The sequence below is a fragment of the Pagrus major genome, chromosome 16, assembly GCF_040436345.1.
Source record: "Pagrus major chromosome 16, Pma_NU_1.0".
NCBI classification, from domain to species: Eukaryota; Metazoa; Chordata; class Actinopteri; order Spariformes; family Sparidae; genus Pagrus; species Pagrus major.
Genome location: NC_133230.1, coordinates 2,816,728 through 2,840,215, shown reverse-complemented (window position 1 = coordinate 2,840,215; position 23,488 = coordinate 2,816,728). Strand labels below are relative to the sequence as shown.

At 42.2% G+C, this 23,488-nt stretch overlaps 1 protein-coding gene across 3 annotated transcripts in view; it reads right to left on the bottom strand.

Annotated features, from left to right (window-relative positions):
• LOC141010250 (estrogen receptor beta-like) overlaps positions 1 to 23,488 on the bottom strand; it is a 31,949-nt gene that overhangs the window by 6,286 nt on the left and 2,175 nt on the right. For 2 of the 3 annotated variants that reach the window (XM_073483121.1, XM_073483122.1), the window contains exons 2-10: positions 14,903 to 15,412; positions 13,882 to 14,081; positions 13,666 to 13,782; positions 12,033 to 12,383; positions 9,842 to 9,980; positions 6,519 to 6,652; positions 4,162 to 4,345; positions 3,654 to 3,986; positions 575 to 2,620 (exon numbers count right to left, since the gene is read on the bottom strand). In XM_073483121.1, coding sequence (XP_073339222.1) covers positions 2,500 to 2,620; positions 3,654 to 3,986; positions 4,162 to 4,345; positions 6,519 to 6,652; positions 9,842 to 9,980; positions 12,033 to 12,383; positions 13,666 to 13,782; positions 13,882 to 14,081; positions 14,903 to 15,327 — 2,004 coding nt within the window. In that variant the 5' untranslated portion in view covers positions 15,328 to 15,412 and the 3' untranslated portion in view covers positions 575 to 2,499. Of the gene's footprint in view, positions 1 to 574; positions 2,621 to 3,653; positions 3,987 to 4,161; positions 4,346 to 6,518; positions 6,653 to 9,841; positions 9,981 to 12,032; positions 12,384 to 13,665; positions 13,783 to 13,881; positions 14,082 to 14,902; positions 15,413 to 19,461; positions 19,674 to 23,488 lie in introns of those variants that run through there. The other variant, XM_073483123.1, reaches the window with a different exon arrangement.

The window sequence follows — 23,488 nt, the reverse complement described above, 5'->3', positions numbered from 1 at the left end:
GAGAATTTTTTTTTCTTCCCATAAAACTATTTACTTCATTTAGTTTACACTAAATATGACACATTAAAAAGAAAATCCCCTGAAACAATTTTCCCAGGATTTTTTTCATGGATGAAAATGAGTGGGGGGGTTTTTTCGCAAGGAGAATTTATTTTTCTTCCCATAAAACATTTTATTTCACCCAGTTTTACACTTGATTTTTTTCTTTAAATGTTTTTTTTTCTTTCTTAAAAAAAAAAAATCACTAAAATTTGACACATTAAAAACAATTCTCCAGAAATAAAAATTCCCAGGAATTTTTTCATGGATGAAGAGTGTTTTTTTTCTTCCCATAAAACTTACTTCACTCAGTTTTACATGTCTTTTTATTTCCTGAAAAAACAAACAAAACAACAACAAAAAAAAACACTGAATTGCAAGGAAAAGTTTTTTCTTTTCCACAACAACAAAAAAAACACTGAATTTGAGACCTGAAAAAAAAATTCTCCTGAAGAAATTTTTTCCAGGAATTATCTTTTCATGTGTGAAATTAGTAAAAAAAAATTGCTGGGAGAATTTTTTTTCTTCATTACACTAAAATTGACACATAAAAAAAAATTCCCCTGAAATTTTTTTGCTGAGGGTTTTTCTTCATGGATGAAAATGAGTGGGGCGTTTTTTTTTTGCAAGGAAAATGTTTTTTTTCTTCCCCCAAAACTATTTACTTCACTCAGTTTTACACATGGTTTTTTTTCCTGAAAAGAAAAAAACCCTAATTTTGACACATTAAAAAAAAAACTTTTTTTCATGGGTGAAAATGACTACATTTTGTTTTCGCTAGGAGAATTTATTTTTTCTTTCCATAAAACATTTCACTCAGTTTTACACTTGATTTTTTTTCTTAATTTTTAAAAAAATTATTTTCTTTAAAAAAAAAAAATCACTAAATTTGACACATTAAAAAAATTCCCCTGAAAAAGTTTTCCCAGAATTTTTTTTCATGGAATTTTTTTTTCTTCCCCTAAAACTATTTACTTCACTCAGTTTTACACGTTATTTTTTGTATCCTGAAGATTTCTTCTTCAAAAAAACAACAACAAAAAAAATAAATAATAGAAAACCCTCTGAATTTGAGAAATGAAATGTTTCACACAAGAAAAAAAAATTTCAGGAGAATTTTTTTTTCCATGTGCAAAATTAGTAATTTTTTTTCGTTTGGAGAATTTTTTTTTTCTTTCCATAAAACATTTTACTTCACTCAGTTTTACACATTTTTTTTTTCCTGAAAAAAAAACCCCCAAAACAAAACAAAACAAAACCTATACTGAATTTGAGACAATTAAAAAGATCTCTCCCAAAATTTCATGTGTGAAATTAGTAAAAAAATTTTGCTGGGAGAATTGTTTTTTCTTCCCATAAAACATTTTATTTCACTCAGTTTTACACTAAATTTGACACATAACATTTTTTTTCCCAGGATTTTTTTTCATGGATGAAAAGAGGTTTTTTTTCTTGCTAGGAACTTTTTTGAATTTCCTTCCCATAAAACATTTTATTTCACTCAGTTTTACACTTTTCTGGAAAAAAAAAACACTAAATTTGAGACATTAAAAAAAAAATTACCTGAAATTTATTTTTCTTGTGTGAAACAATTTTTTTTTAGTTGTCAAGAATTTCACACGTGTATAGTAAATACACGTGGTAAATCATCACTAGGTTAAACTAGATAGTTTTTCTGTAATGTAAGTAATGTAAGATTTTACGAGCTTAGCCGGGCAGTTTAAAGTCATAAACAGTCTACCGAGTTAAATTCGCCTTTAACCTTTCAGGTTTGCTGGTGCCGAGTGTGAACTAAGAACAAATCTGTGCCACGTGTTGTGTAAATCCAGCCTCAGTGCGACCACATGAAGAGAAGAGAAAGCTCCTGTTAACAGTCGTTTTGTTAAAAGGCCACAAACTGCTGCTGTTTGACTCCACTGACACTTGAAGTTTGCACATAGAAAGTAGAAAATCCTGGATTACCAGGCACCGATTGAAACACCAAAGTACACAGTAGCTGTGAAGGAGAAAAAACACCACAGTGTGATAGAAAACATCTGCCCTTTCTAAAGCCATGTGACGAGCAAAGCTTATGGAAATGAGTGTTAACCGTATCGACCACATGCACCTTCCTGTAAAGTCCCTGCAGACGGACTGTAGACGGCTTGTTCTGGATGTGACACCAAGGTGAAAAAAGAGATACAAATACTGGATATCAAAAAAGAGCTCAAACTGACTGGCAGAGGTTCAGCGATGTTCCCGTGAACACCTGCTGTAGTGCACATTCACAAGAAATATTTTACGCACACAAAATATACATTCGATCAAAAACTTTCTTTTTTCTCCGAAGACTAAAAACAAGAGGGAACCAAACTTTACCTCACAACAGCACTTTGTTTTTCTACGTTTATCGTCCTTTTTTTGTTTCCTTCTGTGGATCTTTGGGGGACGGAGAGCCGTAAGGTTCAGTCTCAGAGTCTCTTACAGTCCCGTCACTAAGGCAGTTTCCATGACAACACGATCGGGGCTCATGTAGTCCGTTGGATCCACTGACGGACCTGCATCTCTTGTATCCAGTGACCACTGCTCCGGATGGATGAACCTGGGAGGGAAGATGTTACAGTCACTTACCACACGTGAAGTTAATCATCAAATATTTCTTCCGTCTTTGATTTCCTTTTCTTTTCAATGTTATTTCTTTTCTTCCTCTCGTCTTCCTAATTTTCTTTTCCCCACTCCTTTGCTCCATCTTCCTTCATACCTAACTCATCCCCTCATCCCTCCATACATCCATCCTAATGTCTTTTCTTCTAATCTTATTTATTTGTCTCTTGCATTTACTTTTCTCACGTCCTTCAACACGTAATCATTTTTCATTCTTCCCTGCAATCCCTTCCTTCCTACATTCCTTCATTTCTTTCCTTTACTCCATTCATCTGTCTCTTTCTATTCATCTTCTCTCCTGTTTACTTTTCTCTTCCACATCTTTTTTCTTCATTCTCTGCATTCCCTCTTCTTTTCCCTCAGTTTTTCCTTCATACCCTCTTTTTTTCCCTTCCTTTCAGTTGTCCTCCCTCATTTCTTTAATTCTCTCCGTCATTTCTTTCCTTGCTACTTTAGTTTAATCTTTTCTAGTTTCTTTCCTTCTTTTCCTCATCCTCTCTTTACTTTTCTCTCCTCCATCCATCTTTTCCTGCAATTCTGTCCATCATTCCCTTTTCTTTTTCGTCCCTCTGTCCCCGTCTTTCCTTACAACCGTCCTGTCTCTTTTTTACCTCCTCATATCCGCTATCATTTCTTTTTTCTTTGCAACTTTTCTTCTCTCTCTTATTTCTTTACTTCTTCCCATCCAACCTTCATTATTCCTTCTTTCTTCTGTCCTTGTTTATTTCCTTCTTTACCCAAATCCATCCTACATTCACTTTTCTACGTCCTCCCTCCTTTCTTTACTTTCTTCTGCCCTATTATCTTTTTTTTTCCTTCCTTCAAATGATCTGTTAGCATGAAACTACACAAAACTCCCCAAAACTAAACTCCTCTCCACTGTGACACTTAATTGAAAGATGGTTGAAAACTCTTTAATTACTGGTAAGAAAATGGATCTCTGCTGGTATCACCACTGTGAATAAACTCACTCGTTGCTGTCCATGTGAGTCATCTCTAAACTCTGGAAGTGAGGCGAGGACTGGAGGGGCAGAGCCTGCAGGTGTCCGTCCAGTATCGGGGCCTCAGCGGGCCCAAGTGGAGGCACAGTGGCGTGGTCGGCGGCCGTCTGGTCTGAGCCCGGCTGCAGGTGAGACGGAGCTTGCGGGTACTGGTGCTGGTCGGGGTAAGTTTCGGAGCTCGGTGAGGTCGACGCCTGACTGCCGCTGCCGGACGTGTTGGCGTCCAACATCTCCAGGAGGAGGTCGTAGACCAGCACCACGTTCTTCCTCTTCATGGTGGACAGATGGTCCATGCCCTTGTTACTGTGGAGAGATGGAGGACAAACAGAGTGAATTAATTGAACACGAGCATTTGTGAAAGTTTAATAAATAAATGAGAGACGCTGGTGAGTAAAATGTCTGCGTGCGTGTATTTTTCCATCCTCTCCTCTGGATTCTGCTGCAGTCGCACTATTTTCCTCTCTTTTCCTGGCTGTACCTGACGTGACGGATGTGGGAAAGCAGCATGGTGAGGTGTCCCAGGCGCAGAGTCTGCTGCTGGGTCGTCAGGCCCAGTTTGGAAATGGCCCAGACCAGAGCATCGATCACCGAGTCGAGCAGACGCAGCAGCTTGTTCCTGCTCTCCAGCTCCTCGGCGGTCTGAGGGGAGTTCGTACACAGATCTGCAACACGAAGCACGGCAACGTTTTAACAGGATATTTACATCAGAGGTGGACGAATGATCTCTGAGTGCTGGGCAGATATTGACCTTCTGTTAATTATTGTATGTAGTCAATGAAGGCTGCTTTAGATGAAAGTAATAATGACTCAAAACTTGCAATTATTTATTTTCAGAAAATAAAAAGGGTTCATCCTCTGAGAAGCATAAATGTTTTCAGTAAAATAAAATAAAAAAATTGTGAGCAACATCAACATTTCTCTGTGTTTTTCTAATCCTTGAAAGTTTTGCAGGACAAAGTACGGAAGCCCTGAGGGGCCAGTGAGGACATTTTATTCTGGTGATCCATTTTCTCAGTCTGATCTAAATTGTTTTCTCTGCTGTGTTTATGACTTGAGAACTGGTGGAAAAAAAAGTTTTGCCAGGATAATCTTTCTAAGTTTCTTATTTTTTTTCTATCTATCCATGTATTAAACTGAATGGGGGAAAAATACGTTTTTTTTTTGTTTTTTTTTATGTGTGAAAGAGTTTTTTAAAAAAGAAGGTTTTGGCGGGAGAAAATTTCTTTTTGTTTTTTGTAACTCATTACACCGTGAAGAAAATAAGCGTTTTTTTTCTCGTGCAAAAACTTTTCGCTCGGCTTCAAACATGAATACATTTTTTTTTTTTCCTGAAAACTTAATTTCTTCATTTAAACAGTCGCCACCACTTTTACATATCTCGCTATTCAGCTCATCGAAGAGCACTAATGGCGTCGTGATGGACGTTTCCGGATGAAACACTAGGGGGCAGTGGAGAGGAGAAGCTGTGGATCGCCCTGTCCGCCCAGCACCAGAACAGAGGACACGGCTGAGCAGTTGCGCCACCACGTTCCATCTGTCAAAATACATAAATCCTAAAATCCCTGTTTGACTTTTCAGACTCGATTTCACTTCTTTCACAATTTGTTCCTTTTTTCAGCCCAGCTGCAGCCGAGCAGAGTCAACAGAGGGAACACAGTCTGGCAGAGGACCCCGAGAGTGTGTGTGTGTGTGTGTGTGTGTGTGTGTGTGTGTGTGCGCATGTGCGTGTGTGGGAGCAACTTTGTTAAACTCTGCGAGGACGTGCCGAGAGGTCGATCACCTCGATGAAACCTGTACAGTGGCGGCTGCCGGTGTGTGAGGACACTGTGACCGCCAGAGCAAACGAAAGGTTAAATAACAAAAGCTGCGCGGCAATAAAAGTCCATCTGCACGGGTCGTTACATCCAGAATCTTCTTCAAACAAGCTGAAGGTTCTGCCAATCTGACTTCTGTGGGAGGATTCACCTCCATGTTTAATGGAACTGATCCAAAAAGAGCAGTGAAGCGTAACACGGGTCAAATACCGACTATAAATCAATGAAATACAAGAAACACACAGAGACTTCAGAGCCACTGAGGCTGTCAAGTCTCAAATGTTTTAATCAGAGTTGTATGAAAATAAAGATTGTGATAGATAGTGTGAATTTAAAATATTCAACTCCTGGGAATCACGTCTTTACAGAAAGGCCATCGACAACTAATCTGAGGGACAAGGGGGCACGAGAAAATGAGGGGTAGGAGTGAAAACTGGAAATGAGATTCATTGTTTTTTTTACAAAAAAAGCTTAGATTCTCTCGTGATTCTATTTGTGCAAAACATTTCAATATAAAACCACATCAACAAATTAGCATGTGCAAAGTTTTGGGTGTTTCAGTAGTGCATCAGACTCTTCTCTTATTCCCCAACTAGATCCATTTCAGTAACATATTGAGCCCAAAACACAGTTTTCTATCATTAAATGGTAACAAACGGGCTAAAACGCCATCATCCCTCTACACCGGAGACGCTGAGATGGCAGCCAATTGATTGACAGCTGATAGGAGCTCATATGCCCGCCCTAGAGCCTACGACAGCCAATGAGTGATCGTGTAGACCAGTGACCTACTCTCCCTTCTTTCTCCTCTCTCCTGAGCCACTCACATGGCAGCATCCGGATGTTGTTAAGTAACCACAATAAATCAAACTTATCTGAGATATGCAAGAACAACAAACACACTCTGCTGCACTGATTGGACGGGATCGAACAGGATGTTTTTGCTCGCTGCAAACTGACTGGTCCGTCTCAGAGGGAACAAAGCGAGCGGCTGCATCTCGTCTGCATCTGTTACACTCACAGGAGTTGAGGAGGATCATGGCCTTCAGACAGACGTACTCTTCCCTCTGAAGCTTCAGCTCACGAAACCGAGACGTGGCCGCCAGCAGCATGTCGAAAATCTCCATGATGCCCTCCACACACTGTCCCTCCTCCCTACAGAGACACAGTAAGAGAGAATAATCATCAACACATGACTGAAGCAGCCTATGAAGCCAGTGAATACATATTTGAATCGGAGAGACGAAATAATTAAGAACAAAACGAGACAAATAGAAGACAGAAGGGGGAGATAAAGAAAAACAGATGGAAGAAAAAGAGACAAACAACAAAAAGGTTTAAGAGAGGACGAGCGGGGAAGACATGACGGGAGAGAAATAAGACAAGGAGACAAAGATGGAGTAAAGACGGAGGTAAAGGCATGAAGTGAGAGACAAAGGAAGAGGAGGAGAGAGGGAAGAGGAAGGAGACAGACAAACATGTTGTACTTTTTACTCCATTAATTTGTCGGACGACTTTAGTTACTTTTCAGACGCAGGTTTGAAGTTTTTGATACCCTTCCTGTCCAGTGAAACCATGCATCCACACCACCAGGCACACCAAAATGTGCATACCTCCACCAAGGCCCGCCGTAAATCCAATCAAGCCTAATCCAATATCAAATAAACATATTTAAATCCGCTGGATCCACATTTTTATTATAATCCCTCATATATACCAGCCACATAAATATGCCAGATGTATTAAATCACGATCCATGCATCATTCCCTGAGAAATTAACAAGTTTGTTGAAAAAATGTTAAAAAATTCAGAGTGAGTTAATATTTATAAAAAGCAAAAGATTATCCATTTGAATGTTAAATAAATATCTGTACTGTATTATTTTGTGATGTAAAACAAAGTGTTTCATGACTTTTTACTCCCCGACTCTGCGACTGCCTTTTCTTTGTCAGTATGTCTCCTTGTCATTTGTTTCCCTCTTTTCTTTTCTTTTCTTTATTTTGTTTTGATTCTTTGCACACGAGGCTCATTCCTCAATTATCTGTGGAGCATAAATAAAGGTCAGCTGATTGAATCACTGTAATAAATTGGAGATGTGGGCGTTTTACTGCTGGGATCTGGAACAAGGTCAAGTTATCATCGTGGCACGAGAATCCAAACATCTTAAACACGACCCACCTCCACTGTCTCCAACTTCCTTGTTGGCAGGTGTGTTATCAAACACCTGATAACACTGCAGCTTATTACTTCACACTGAGAGCAAACTAACAGACAACATGAACCCAGGAGTTTTGTTAATGCTGTGATTTCGATATTAAAAATGCATTAAAGATGCAGAATAAACTTGCGTTACCGCTGTGATGATAATTTATGCGGTGACCTGAAGATGAACAAGCCTTCCTCAGATTCCTCACATCTGTTCCCAAAACCATTTCCTACGTGTTGATTGGCTTCAGAAACATCAGCTACGGTCCTGTTTGCACCTTCGACTTGACAATCTTTGATTTTGAGACTCCGACAACCAACAGCTTCCAGCCAGGCGACTCTCACTGTGGCAACTTCTCTCTAAAAAAACTGTTTAATCTTCTGAGTCCTTCATGAGACAAAGCAATAAATAGAAACAGGGCTAATTAGGTGAAACAGTGAAGGTGATTGATGTGTGAGAGAGGATGAAAGGACAGAAAGAGTCGATGAGAGAGAGGAAATTAGAAAACGACTCTGCTCTCTGGCTTTGTTCGAGTCTCTTGTTGAGATGGATTTGCATCCAGGATGTTTTCCTGAGCGGTCCAAGGAGAAACGGCTCCCACAGGCTGACGGGGACCACTCCACGCAGGAAAATACGGCTGTGTTATGGAAACACATCAAGGTTAACCTAAGCCTGTAGTGATAGTTTCCGTGGCATCAGGGGAAGAAAGGTCAAACAGTGAACTCAACCTACCAGAGGCGGAAGAAAGACTCCAGCTTTTTCTGTTTCTATCGTCCTCAAATACATTTACTCTTACCTTTTTTCCTATTTCCATATGAAAAACTGACAAGAGTAAGACAAAGTAAATTTGTAAAGTAAAGTGTCATTTGTCAAGCACAACAAAACTCTGGATCTGGAGCCGTTAACTGACGGGAGGAGAGCTCCAAGATTCATTTTTTAATTTTAAGAAGTGGATCGAACATTGTTGGACACATTTGGGATAATGCAAGAACAAAACTCTAAAAACATTTGGAAAAAGTCCTCGTCGTTTTTAGACATTTTAATACATATTATATCTTTAAACTTTGTCTTTCATTGAACAGAGAGCCTCAGGGTCCAAAATGGAGGAAGATACTGTTACGGACTATAGCTAGCATGTTCGGCCCGCAAGAATGTTACTTCACTAATTAGTAGTCCCATCACCAAGTCAAGACTCCAGCACTGACAATGATGTGAGGAAACGCAGATGAAGCTTCATACGGTGCATTAGATCTCACTCTGGATTAACCAGATCTAATGGGGTAAATCCTCTGAGAACTTCCTTCACCATTTTTTTCTAAATGTCCGTTAGAAAAAAGTACGTTTTGCAAAAAAAGAAATGCATAATGAATATAAAACATGTCACCTCGCAGGAAATCCAGCCACAGAAAAAGCCTGATGTCATCTGTATCTGTATCTGTTTGACATGGTGACGCACACTGCTGCACACTTTTCTGCAAACTGCATCGACAACAGTGCCAATGATCTGAACATGACGTCGTCCCGCTGCACTTTGAACACCACAATGAACACTTTAATATTCATTAACTACAGCTACTGCTGACAAATTACAGCAACACATTCACTGTGGTTCACCAGAGAAACAAGCTGCTGGTGAAGTGGCAGCCTAATTACAGCGCGCCTACCGTGAACACAAAGGGTGAAGTGAGGCGCCAGAAACAGCCGACTGTTGTGTGGCCGAAGGTGAAGGTCGGTGTGAAAGGGAACAGCGAGTGATAAAAGAGTTTTGGCAAGAAAATGAGCCGGCAGTCCAGAGATATATCTGCTGCGAACGCTGCTGATATCTTTTTACTGTTCAAGGCCTGATTGGACTCCCTGTTTACTGTGTGATGTCAACTCGTCACCAGTGTAACAATGTGGGAAGATTACACTGTAACCACCAACACTGTTGTGGCAAACATATGGAGGCTGCACACGTGAGAGAGCGGTTCACCTCTTCACAGTTCTGGAGAATCAAGCACCGTAAAATCTTAAATAGAGGCTGCAGCCGTCAGCTATTATTAGACCCAGAACTTCCTGCTTTCCTGGTGAGCACGCAGTCAGCGACGGACTCAAACATAAGCAACATGTGGGTAGAAGAGTCGCCCAGCCTGCTCACCTGTTGAGTTTGAAGTCCGGAGAGAAGATGAGTTTTCCAGGGTGATCCACCGACCTCCACATCAGGCCCAACATCAGGATCTCCAGCCAGCAACACTTCAGCAGGTGGATCTGATCGGCTAGACTCAGCTCTACGAAACCTGAGGACACACAGAGAGATATAAGGACATACCACACACACGTTTGACTGACTGTGGATACAAAGATAGAAGTTATCGGACACGCTCTCCCAGAAACTAATTTACAACAACATTATCTTAGAGTCTGTCACTCACTGTTGGTGCAGCCTTTTAACAGCCTCTGTATGAACACTGGAGCAACAGAACCAACACCTAGAAACAAAACACTAAGCGTTGTGTTTCCCATGTGACTTTGTGTCCGAACCTCCCGAAATTCACACAGCTGTGCCGGGGAGGCTCAGATTAATTTGAACTCAGTAACAACATGTTGTCAAACTGAAGCTTTGGTGCAACAGACAAAGTTACTTTCATCAGGACTCTGTGAGTCTGTTCGGTCTGATCTCAGGTGGTTCAGCTGCACAGGTGAGGCTGGACCATCAGCAACACAAGTTCACTTTGTATTTTAACACTGCAAATCTACAATCTTACCAAGTACATTTGTCTAAAACCAAAATCTCTCTGACAGTCTGTAAAAAATAAAATCTTTGACAGAAACAAACCCCCCAAAACCTCAAAAAGCACTCCTCCAGAGCACCTGGCTCACCTGTCTGTGCTTTATAAAGCAGACAAAGCACACTCTCATTTTTACTTCTGTCAGAGTAGAAGAAAGAAAATAAAAAACCTGGGAAAATGTGTCTTTATTCAAAAAAACCCCCCAAAAAACCTGGGACTCTTTGTGATCCCGTCACATTAACACCTCTCCTGGGGAGTTACCTGCTGGGCTGAACACTGGCTGAGAGCGAAGGAGAGAAAAAAAAGGGACAGGAGGCGTCAGAAAGAAAGAAAATGAGAGGAAGAGGCATTAAAAACAGGACAGGGAAGTGAGGATCAGCCAGTCAGGAAAGATGAAATTCACTAATCGCAGCTTATAACTTTAGATAGAAAAGGTGAATGATTAATTTGAGCGCCTGTTCTCCGTCTATCCTCGCAGCCGTTATCTACTTTGTTTGTTTATTTCACCATCATGGAAATGACAGCTGGGCGGGGGATGTGTTTACTGTACCCTCGCTTTGTTTTTACCTTTATAACCTTCAGGAGGCTTCTGCTTTTTTAAGACTTCCACACACTGCTGATGGTGACAAAGACAAACTGCTCCCACTGATCCAGAGTTATCGTGAGCGAGTGTTTACCCTGACCTTAACCTTGAATGGCTCTTTTACTCGGCATGGCCGTGCAGCACGTCCCAACGTCTCATTTGATTACATGTAAACTGGACTATAATTCGAAATTCCTCAGTCAAGTTCAAGTCTATACTGAGACTGAGACCCACGTACTCACTGTGACTACAATAATAAATGCACACAAAAGTAAAAGATCCAGATTGATGATTGTTTCATGCTTTACCTTGTTCTCATTGCACGGTGGTTTGAGTACGGAGGCAAAGAAGAGACTCGTGTTTTGTCGAGTCAAAAATACATTAAAATAATCAATAATTTATGTCAAAAACTGAAGAAAATCAACAAAAAAACAAAACATTTTTTGTGGATTTATGAAAATCTAGATGTTATATGATGTCTTTTTTAAATTTAATATAGTTTATATTGTTTTATAATGTATGTTTTGTTTACTTTTTGTTTCACTTAGAACAAAATGTATAAAATAAAGAGCTGTATTACAAATCAGCTAGCTAATTCGTGGGACACACAGTGCATACGCTCTGTACGAACAAACAAATAAATACATGATGGCATTAATTAATATATAAAAAAGTTAAATACCTCTGTATTTATTTACCTTTGTATTCATTTTACTATTTATTTACTTTCCCATTTAATTTCCATTTTAAATGAAACCATGGCGGCAAATAAAAATGTGAAAAATGAGAAATGCACTCTTGAGAGTCGCGAGTCAATGTTTGGTTTGTCCATCCTGGGCTACTGTAGAAACAATTTTATATTCAGTTCAGCCAGAGACTCAAGAACTGACCTTTTATATTAAAAGGTTCTAGTGTCATTGCAGAAAAATAATAAGTAATCAATTATCAAAATATTTGACAACACACTATTTTCTTACCAGGTATCTTTTTCGCCCAGCTGATCATGAGCACCAGTTCCTTGTCTGCCAGGTTGGTGAGGGACATCATCATGCTGGACTCGGTGAAGGGTTTGTTCATGTCCTCCATGAGGTAGATCTCCGGGGGCTCGGCCTCCATGATGCGGGAGATGAACTCCTCCGGGCTCATGGCCGAGTGGTGAACGTGTTTGGCCTGAGGGAGCGGGGTGAGAGGAGCCTCCAGGTGGAGATGCCGCTGGGCCCGAGCACCCAGTCCCACCCGGACCAAACCTCTGCTTGTGGGATCCCGAGGCTGGAGTCCACCGCGGCGGTGTCGGGCCCCTCGATAGCTGCAGCGTTCGCGCCTTACACCTGGTGGATAAAGACATTGAGAGAAACAGACCAGTGATGTCCCTGTTGGCAACAATATATAGCACCTAGATCTGCTTTATCATCAAAGGAAATCTCACTTTCTACAATATGACAGCCTTAAAAGAAACATAGAAAGACTGAAACAAACATGTTTTATGAAGCCATGGGATAAAGATGTCAAGGTCAGTGCCTCATTCTTACAAACAGTGAGATACAATTTTCCTGGAAGTCTCTGCAGACATAATTGCTACTTTCAAAAAGGCAGAGCGCCACTTTTCAGCATGAGTTTAACAATTTTCCAAATTAGACCAGGACTGGAGTTTGTGCCTCGAGTTGTTTTCAAAATACAGTGTGTACCCAGAGAGCCTCACTGAGCCCTTTTGTTACAGCTCTCAAACATTACAGGAAGAGTTTTGTCAAATTTCACTTTTGATTGAAACCTCTCACAGTATCTGTCCTTTTATACAGCCAGGAGATGGTTAGCTTAGCTTAGCATAAAGACTGGAAGCAAGGGGAAACAGCTAGCCTGGCTGAAGGCGACATAATCATGCAGGAAGACTCCAACTTTTTGCAAAACAAGCAGCGTTCTTAAAAGTTCCCACACATCATACCTGAGGAAAATATAGTGTTAAAATGTTACTTGAGTACTTGAAAAGTACAAGTGAAAGTAAATCATGCATATATTTACATGTGCAGTCGAGACCACTAAATACTTTCGGTTTGTCCCCGACAGCATGCATTCGAGCTGGCATGGACTCCACAAGTTTGACAACTCATGACATAACGTGTGTCATCAGGTTTTGCACAAGCTTGTGGAGTCCATGCCAGCTCCAGTGCATGCTGTCATTAAAGCAAAAGGGAGACATACAAAATACTAAAGTATCCTGAAATGTGCGGACATTTTTAGCTACTTTGACTCTGATGCAGCACGTAATCTGCAAGGTAACGAGCAATGAGGATCTTCTAATTCAAGACAAGAAAAGGGAATAAAATATTTCCCAAAAATCTCAAACTGCTCCTTTAACTTTTCTGGAAAAGAGCCCGACTTTCAGCTTTTCCTTCGCTGGTGAACTCGTGCCTGAAATGTTGCTCTCAGAACTGGACGATAAACTGTATTCATGTGATTCTGATCCTGTTTTCAGAAGTCTCTCAGTTTTTATGCCATAATGAGCTCACAGCTAACACGTTTAACCTTTTTCTCTCTAAGTGCTTGAACTTTCGAGCTGCACTAAAGATGACAGAACGTCAAAGACCCCAATTATTATAAAAGGCGAGCACCTACCACACTTCATCATGCCCACTTCGTAGCATTTACGTAAGCGGCAGGCCTGGCAGCTTTTACGCCGGTTCTTGTCGATAGTGCATTGATTTGTAGCGGGGCAGATGTAGTCATTGTGTCCTGAGGAAAAAGGAAAAGAAACAACAGCAGAATTCTTCCGATGGACGAGGAGAAGGAGTAAGTGGTGAGTAAACGTGGACAGAAAGACGGAGCTGATACCTTGGATGCTCCTCTTGAAAAAAGCCTTGCAGCCCTCGCAGGACCACACGCCGTAGTGGTAGCCCGAGGCGTAGTCGTGGCACACGGCGCAGAAGTGCATGTCGGCTTTCTCCACCGCCGAGGAACACGAGGAGGAGTTCACGCCTTCCCCCCTCTCCTCTGATCTCTTCCCCGGCGGCTTGTTACAGCTGATGATGGAGCTGCAGGAAGAAACACAGACTGTGTGAACGAGGACAACTTGACATTTGGAGTTTTAGCCCGTCATTCACCCGTCATTAGTCCTTCAACAGGTACTCTTCTGTTCAAAGACTCTCCACAATTACATTTCAGTCAACTGGAAAATTGCATCTGGTAACTTAATCTGCAGCATCCACAACCGGTGAAGTTATGACTGTTATCAACTGGTGGCACAGATAAGGACCCACAACATGTGTCGTCACGTGGGTTCAACCTCTCAGCTCCAACTAGCTGATCCACGCCACAGTGTGTAACAGACCTGGAGACCCATCAGAGGTCAGCGTGTGCTCCCTGTAGCTCAGTTGGTGGAGCATACAGCCCGTCATGTACAGAGGCCACAGCAGCCCAGGGTTCGAACTGGACCTGTGGCTCTTTGCTGCATGTCATCCCCTCGTTCTCTCATCCCATTTTCTATCATTCTTACGCTGAAAAACACTCTTCCTCTTTACTTTGTGTCTGGCTCGTCGTGTATTGAAGAGGAGAGTCTATAGGGAAACATTTTTTCTGCCCTGGGCTGTCAAAGTCCATGAGAACAAAACGGCAGAAATGATTGTAGATTACTGCGAGGCCATGTAACTGGTCTGCACAATCCAAATGTGAAGCCACTTTTCTTCTTCCAAAAACATGTCTGATGAAAGCCGTGAGACAAAGCCTCAAAGCAGAACAATTTCCAGTTTCAAAGACAATTTCCCCTCGAGCTCAGGCGTTTAGCTTCCCTGGCCTTCCAAACAAAACTGTATTATTGATGCTATTTCCATCCATGCACCAGTCTCAGTACACCTACCTGCTGGTGGTGACACCGTGGGCTTTGGGCTCCAGCCAGGGCGCATGTGGGCTGGGTTCATTGTAGACACGAGGCTGAGGGCAGTGCAGAGTCAGCGAGGACATGCTGTGGTGGCCGTGGGAGGGCCAGAAGGTTGACGGGCTGATGGAGGGGCACAGATAAGACGGGCTGTCGGTGATGGGCTGCCTGGTGTAGCTCAGCACGGACTGGCTGTAAAAGTTCAGGGGTCCGTGGCCGTGGTTGTACTCCTGGCTGCTGTCGGTGTACGGAGACGGGATGCAGACGGTGTGGCCGTCCATGCCCAGAGGAGGGCTGTACACGGCGGAGAGTTGCCTCGGGGAGCTCGGCCTCTCCAAGGGTTTGCTGGAGTCCACCTCCTGGAGCTGAAGCAGGGAGTGAGAATCCAGCTCAGGGGAGGAGGCCATGTCAGGGGGAGTCTACTGTCGACAGGGATGATGAACGTGATGACGCACCTGGTTCCTCTATTGCATATTCTAGTGTGGACAGGTCCTGTGGCAGAGGGGGAGAGATACTGGTTAAACTGGAGAAAATGTAATAAAACAAGAGTCGACTCACCAGGTCGCACTGATGAAGCAGATCTTAACTACAGGTTGAAATCTATCTTGCATTTTTCTGATATACTAGCAGTGTGGCTGCAATTTGTTTAACTTCCTGTTTCCCGAAGGAACAATTGCAATAATTTTTGCCTAGTGCCATCATGTCAAACTTAAATGATGTCAAATATTTGGGTTTATCTAACCTTTTGCTCTTCTTTCAATAAAATGTACTCTCTAGTTCTGATATAAATGATGCTAATTGCCACTGTTGTTTTAAGATGAACAGTCGCGTCCGTCATTGGTCGTCACGCCCGTAGCTGCCAGTAGTTAGTTCCTTCGCTTAGCTTGAAACATGCCAGGAAGTCACAAGGATTTGTGAGATGAAATGATCATGCGATCTTACAAATCCAGGATTTATTACCAAATACCTGCAGACGTGATGACAGTCGCCGCTGCCTTGTGCTAACTGGCAAAAGTTAAACAACATACCTGCTAAAAAGATATTAGCAAGCACTTGAAAAAAAAATCTAGAAAAAGATTAAGGTGGCAAAAACATATTACAAATATTATGAAGGATTTATAAAGTTAGACCAAGGTGTCCAAATCCATTTTTGCACGCGCGACACATTTCAGGCTCGATTAAAGTTACTGTAGCCTGTCACTTTATAATTCACTTCATTGTTGTGTATTTGTGTATCTGCCTCTCTGTAAACATGGCGGCAAAACTTTTAAGTGCAGATTTTTCCCTCAATAACACATTAAGAAATGTCCCCTTTCTATTTCTGTTGGCGTGGAGGCAGACATTATTGACAAAAACATTTACCGAGATAGTTTATAGGTAATGCATCTTTTCCTGGAAATGATGAATTCAAGTTTATCTTCAAAACGAGCAGACATAGAGTCCATTTATTATTGCTTCGCCTCAATTTTGTCTGCATGAGTCTCTCTACCAATATTCAGCTGTTGTGACTCAGTGCAGTTGATTGGGAGTTAACAGGGATCCTCCTATCGCCGGTGATGATGCTTTCGTTCAAGGGCACTCAAGAGTCCACATGAAAACAAAAGATAATGGGATGTTTTCTTTACTGAGTGACTCACAGTTAGAGGGCAAACTGAGATCCTGCTGCTGCACATGTGGACAAGAAAAAACACATTTATGGATCTTTCCCCTGCAAGAACTGTTCCCGGAGGAGGTTTACATGCATTAAAACACCAAGTTTGTATTAACCGTTTAGTCAAAAAAAAGGTTATCACAATTTCCCAGAGCCAAACATGATGTTTTTCAAATTCATACTTCTCATGTCAAACCAACAGTCCAAAAGCCAAAGACCCTCCAAAATAAAAGCAGCAAATCCTCACGTTGAAGACTGGATGTTGGGGCAAACAAGCTACAACCTCTAAAAACGTGGATGCTGCACACACACGTTGGACTCAGCAGCACAGACGATCTCTACAATCAGCACAGTTGCAAGACTAGTTTCAAGATTACTCTTATCAGATCATCCTTAAAGTGCCAATAAAAGTTTGACAGACGTGAGGTCACAATGACATTAACCTTTGACCACCAAAACCTAAAATCAGTCCAAGTAAATATTTGTGCCAAATTTGAAAAAACACACTAACGCAGCCGAGTAACCCGAAAACTCTCAGCAGACATCGTTATTGATTTCTTCATTCCTCTGTTCTACCTCTTCATGTTTGATGTGTGATGACCCAGGTCAAACCATTCAACAGCTTACGTACGTACTCACACACCGAACGCTTGTTGAAGAAGCAATATGAAGAACAAAGACTGATGAGCCGGTGTGTGCAGCAACCAAACCAACACTACACCTGAGACACCGTCAGCTCAGTTAATCAGTGCTGGAATCAACATCACAGCAGCCGCTAGCTCTGCACAATGAATCACAAGGAGAAAGGTGTCAGTGTTCATACAGTAAGTGTGTCTTTGGATGTTTTGCTGTAATTTCCTTCTCCCCAACACAAAGAGAGAAGAACAGAGTACGCAGGGCGAGCTAGAGTTCGGCCACATATCACAACTGCAGGATGATGATAAATGCTAAATAGCAGCTAAAAAGCACCGAGCACGAATTCTTGTCCCAATAATTTGCATGGAAATTTAAAAAAAAAAAAACTATAAGAAAAGAAGTTTATATTCAGATGGACGTCGATGTCAGCAGATTTCTGCCAGTGGAAAGATACGCTTGACCGATGAAATCCTTTGTTTCAGATGACGTCCAGGTCAAAACTGGAGAAAACCCTCCCAGCAGCTGAGATACAATGAAGACGGTCATGTAGCTGATACTCACTTTATTACACTATATGTTGGTCATAGAGAGGGGGGCTTTTTTGGGGTCCGGGGGGAACTTATTGGGTCAAAGTCATGAAATGTAAATGGCCAAATTTGATCGTGAAGAGGACTTATAAATGTCTCTGCAAATCTGGGGGACGGGGACGAAACTGGAACACAGCACCGCCGATAGTTTCCCTCGATACGAGTGTGTTGAATTGAGCAGGGACACATTTTATGAATTGAAATAGATTGTTTAATTTCTTCTTTCAAAAGCTGCATCGTCTCCTTTTATGTAGGTGAGCCTGCCAACAGCATTGAGAACGTGAGGCGTTCATGAACGGCATGATTATGAGTTTCTCTTTGCCGAGCAGGGATCAACGTCAGAGGAACCAACAACTAGAGATCAAAACGATTAAAACAAATAAAGACAATGAATCACAGTGGCCCCAAGATGTAGCAGATAAACACGTATCACATAACCACATAACACTTGTCAAACACAAGTACTGACTGCTAAAAAAAAAGCTTCTTTGTGCAGTTTTAAATGTCTCCCGACACTTTCCTGCACACTGGAAGCAAAGAGCTCAGATATTGTTATTCTGAAGCTTTCAGTAGCTGTGAAGCGGCTGCAGAGTGGACGGGACACATCATGCAAACAGTCGCAAGGTCGGTCGAATCAACAGTCAACATGTGTCTCACCCATGTCAGGTCAAAGTGGCCTGGAGCATAACAATGCACCCTTACCTGTTCACCCTGCAGCCTCACATCCTTCTTTCATAGGACGCCGAGCACGTGTCTTTTTTTTGCGGTGTCCCACATGTCCTTGTGCTCCGTAAAACCAGCTTGAACATGTTTCTGATCGCACTGAATTACAGATATATATAAATATGCACTCTGTGTGTAATTAACCCAGTAGCCTAAGTTATCCAGCATGTGTTGATGTTAAATATCACAGCTTGTACTGTAAACTCGCCCGTCTTTCAGAGTTCAGTTGAGTTCAAACTCAAAACAAATACGGGACGGCATCACCAGATTAACCGGAAATCGCTTCTAACACTAGCTGCCGTTAGCTTGTTAGCTCAGTTAGCCGTGCAGCTAGCAGTCCCTACTGTGAGCACTGGAACTCTGGACTGGGACGTGCCAAGGCTAGCTGTTCAGCATGTCTTCAACATGACACACAGACATCAATATGTCTATAGCGTCTTTTCTTTGCATTCTGTGGATCATTTTTTTAATATTTAAAAAAATGTTTTGCACTAAAAGTCTCACATGTTGCACCTTTAAAGGGAATCGACTGTCACGGTCAGTGCTGTGGCTCTAAAACGCACAATAAAACCTCTTCGTACAACAATCATGCAGGGATATTTTGTGTCTACTCACACTCCGTTTCAACTGTTAGAGCTAAATCTAGCCAGATCGAGGATGAAGTATCGACACAGCAGAAAGGTTGATGCTCCTACAACGACTTGGCTGTATGTCGGGAAATTAAAGCTGTTACAGAGAATAAACACAAGATGCACAATAATAGAAATAATCATAATAAAACTAATTGCCGACATTCTGGTTGACATTTCACGGCCAGAATATCTTCTCAGACTTCTCAGAGTTCATCGCAGTCTGTGATTAATGTTAAAAATTCCAGCAGTCACAAGTCTGAAACATTCAAAACGAATCAAAAAGGCGTGAAAGAGATTAAATGGCTCACTTACTTCCTCAGGCTGTGTGGCTCAACAGTTAGGCTTTTACCCATCAACCCGTTCTGTCAGGACGTGTGTGCTGCAGTTTGAGCTTTGGACAGACTGGTGATCATGGCAGCCTTCCATGGTAAACCACCGGCCAGGCAACAACACAGGGTCAAAGGACAACGTCTTAATGTAGCTCTTTTATTCCCATGAATCATTCACATGCTCCCACTGATCTGGTCTCTGGAGGGAAACTATGCTGATTTTTATCCAGCGCCAAACAGAGTATAGAAGGATTGAGACAGAGATCTTGTGACCAAGTCTCCCCAAATCGCAGTACTTTCTCACCTCTTCACCTTTTCCTAAACCTGACCAAGTATTTTTGTTAGCCTTAACTCACTTAAACTACTTTATATAAAGGTAAATATGTTGCCAAGTTGAAATTTCTCACCGTTGATTTTTGGTTTTCACACAAGACATAAACACGAGTGGTCTCTGTTGCCACCAGACAATAAACACAAGGGTCACAATAAGCTTCCTACTTGATTGTTTTCCTGATGGGAACAGGCTGCTGTCACACTGTGTTCATTCAATCAATCTCTGTTAACAGCTATGTTTCCTTTTTTTTTTGGCATATTCAGGGAATACCTGCTCCAGTCCAGCGTGTCTGAAACAGCAAAAGAGGACGAGGGAGGGGCTGTATTTGAGTTTGTCTGGCTGATGCGTTACTGTGAACCGTGAGAAGTGTTTTCATTTACAGTTGATGCAGGAGAAAGATTTACCAAGTCAGTCTCAGTCTGTATAAAGTTCATCTGGCTATTGTACGGCTGATTAATATTAAACAGTTTGGCAGGAAGTCGAGCTTTTCAAGTGAAAACACAAGAGCTCGAACTGAATGTGTCTCGTGTCCAAATTGCGCCAAATTGGACGCTGCACTTCCTTCAGTCCTCGTCAACAAACGTGCCGAGTGTGAAGTGGATCAGAAGAACAGTTCTGGAGATTTGTGATGAACAAACAGACAGACAGACAGAGATTATTTGCTTCAGATGTGACTCCTCATACAGGTTTAAATAAAATAACACTTTAAAATAACTTATTGAATTCAAGTGTGATCAATCATCGATTTGCTGTCCAAAAAATGAAATGTAATTGTTGGATGGTTGGATGTTATTCAGTTATTTAGCAGATGAATTTCAACATCTGGTCCAAACATGTAGTAATAAACTGGCTCTCTGCTGTGATTCATGAATGAACAGCAATTAAAGAAAAGCCTGGAGCACCCTGCAGAGTCCAGTCAGAGAGAGAAAGCCCTCCCTGTTCACACTGACAAATGTGTTTTCATCTCATAATAAACGGACCTCACATGAACGGATTATTTCTTCTGACCACAGATGAAGCTCAGTCATGCCACCTTAGACAGAAGACGAGGTCAAAGTGTGACCGTCTTCACCAACACAGACAAATATCTGTTTCAACACATCCATCTCTGAAAACGTTCCAGAGGGCGCATATTTCTGTTGTGCTGTAACAAAGCTCGTGGCAGCAACAAGACATATCATGAGCGAGTCCCGTGAAAACCAGACGGGAACACGAATGAATGTCTGTTTACGCAGGCCGGTGTATCAAAAAGCTGTTTATTTCTGCTGGATAAAGGAGCGTGGAGCCCCTCGTCCCCTCAGAACAAGGCTCCCAGCCAGCAGCACATACCGAAACACAAAGACCCCCAGCGAAAAACCATTAGCCAGCCTCAATCCCTCCATTCTCTCAGCCTCACAAAGCCGACAAGGAGCTGCTGGATGAGAGGAGTCGTGGTGAACTGACTGGGTGGACGGATTACATGGGAGCTGGACGGAGCTGCTCCTGGCTCCGTCAGCGAGACGCTTCAGCAGGAATTGACAGGCTGATTACAGCGTCGGGATGTGGAGTCATTATCGCTGTCACTGCTGCTGCTGCTCCATCTACCTGTCAGACAGGTGTGGCCCGTCTCCTGTAGTGATGGACTCCAAAAATAACACCACAATCCTCAGTATGTTATTTTGAGCCTTTTATTCTCTCAGTGTAATAAAACGTGGTTAAAACATGAGAGATTAAATGATTTTTACACAGTTTATTACAGACAAACTAACTAGAATACTTCACAAATGTCTGATAAATGCTAATACTGGAGGAAAAGTTAAGCTAAAACAACAGGGATTGAAATGACTGAAGTCTACGTTGAAGGTCTGTAGTTAATTATTACAGCTGCAAAGGAGGTAGTCAGGTGCAGTAGGTTAGAGAGAGAGAGTTCAGGGTGGATCCGTGGGTCAAACACAGGACTTTCACCCAAAAGAGGTGAGAGGGAACCTGTTTGTTTGCCGTATGAAGCCACAAGTCAACAGTCAACAACAGGTATGATTAACAAACATCCAACCTGCTGCAGCGTCATTGATTAGGACACCTTTGACCTTTGACCTTTGCCCTGAGACCTGCAGCCTGCATGCATGTGATGGATGTTCCCAACAGGAATCAATACAGACATGTATTGACCAAAACACTGATAGAATGCATGAACAAAGATGTGATATCCACAAATCAACGCCGCAGCAACATTTTGCAGCAACATGGCTTCAGTTACGACACATCAAAGTCTCTGTGGAAAACATTAGCTTACTAAAGAACCGAATCCAACACATCTGTGTGGGTTTGATTCTCTGTCAATGTGTTATATTAATATTAATGAAGAAACATGTCCGACCTCCGTGACGGCTGTTAGAGCTCTCTGGACCCAACAGAGAACACAAAGCATTCCTCTACACTGTCACTTTAAAACGAACCTCAGAGTGAGACCCGTCGCTCGTCACACATCTGTCCTCTAACGATCAAAAACACATCCACAACCAATCAAGTGAGCTCCAAAGTTCATCCAATAATCAGCAGAAGAGCAGCTCACTATCACTCCTCCAGCAGCTGTGAAGTTATTTCTATTAAATGCAACACATCACGAGCTGCACGTTCGGGAGTCAATCTACCTATTAAGTTGTTAAGGCACAAGGATTTGTTGAAGTTTGTTTTTATATCGCACATGAGGAGCGGGAACTAGGGGATTTTGGGGCGTTTTGCTTGATAAATGATTTAAACAATTAACGGATTGTCAAAAAAGTTGCCAGCTCTGGTGTCGTTTCAGCTCTTTAAACATCAAGAAGTCAGGATTACACATGCAAAACTCCTGGAATGGTCCTTTAACCCCCCAGTTTCCACCGGGCCCGTGTTGCCGGACCTGATCATGACCCTTCTAGACGACGCTCGTGTTTCCAGCGGCTGCATCACAGCACGTCTCAGCAGCGGAGAAAACGTGCCGAGTCTATTTTTGATGGACGTCGACCGCCGCGTCAGTTTGCACAGAGCGGATCAGACAGGAAGTCGGGATCTACAGCACAACACAGTCAGAAATAATAACAATAAACACACAGACAGACAAATAAATAAAGGATTCAACTACGTAGCCTTCTCAACACCAGCAGAAGCACAAAAATCAAGGACAAATGATGAAATAAACACAATCTGAGCAAGTCAACAACATCAGACAGACATGAAACACTCCCAGTGGGATATGAAGTTGTGTGGAAACAAAACAGCGGCGCACACGCCAAGTCACAGAGACGTGCCCGGTGGAATCAAAGGGTGAGACCACAGCAGGAAGCAGCTGTAAGCATCAGCCCGTTCAAACTGATGAAGCTTTACGTACAACCTCAGGCCAGATAACATCAGGTTTCTCCTCTTCACACCTCAGAGGACGTGATTTACACACTGACGCTCCCTCCTCTCGCTGCTGCCTAACCTGTGTGTGGAAAACACCCGCCGACTGCAGCGAGCAGACCCACATGCAGCGCTGCTCTCAGCTCACTGCGGCTGTGTTTTAGTTACACTCTGTACTCGGGTATCTTTGGTTATGGACGATCTGTGGATGGAGCGGGGGAGCTATCGGGAATCGCTGAGCACGGTGACCTTGGGGAAGTTTCGGCGCCGGATGGTGGAATGCTTTTTTAACGTGGGCGAAACCCCGGAGAAGAGAAGG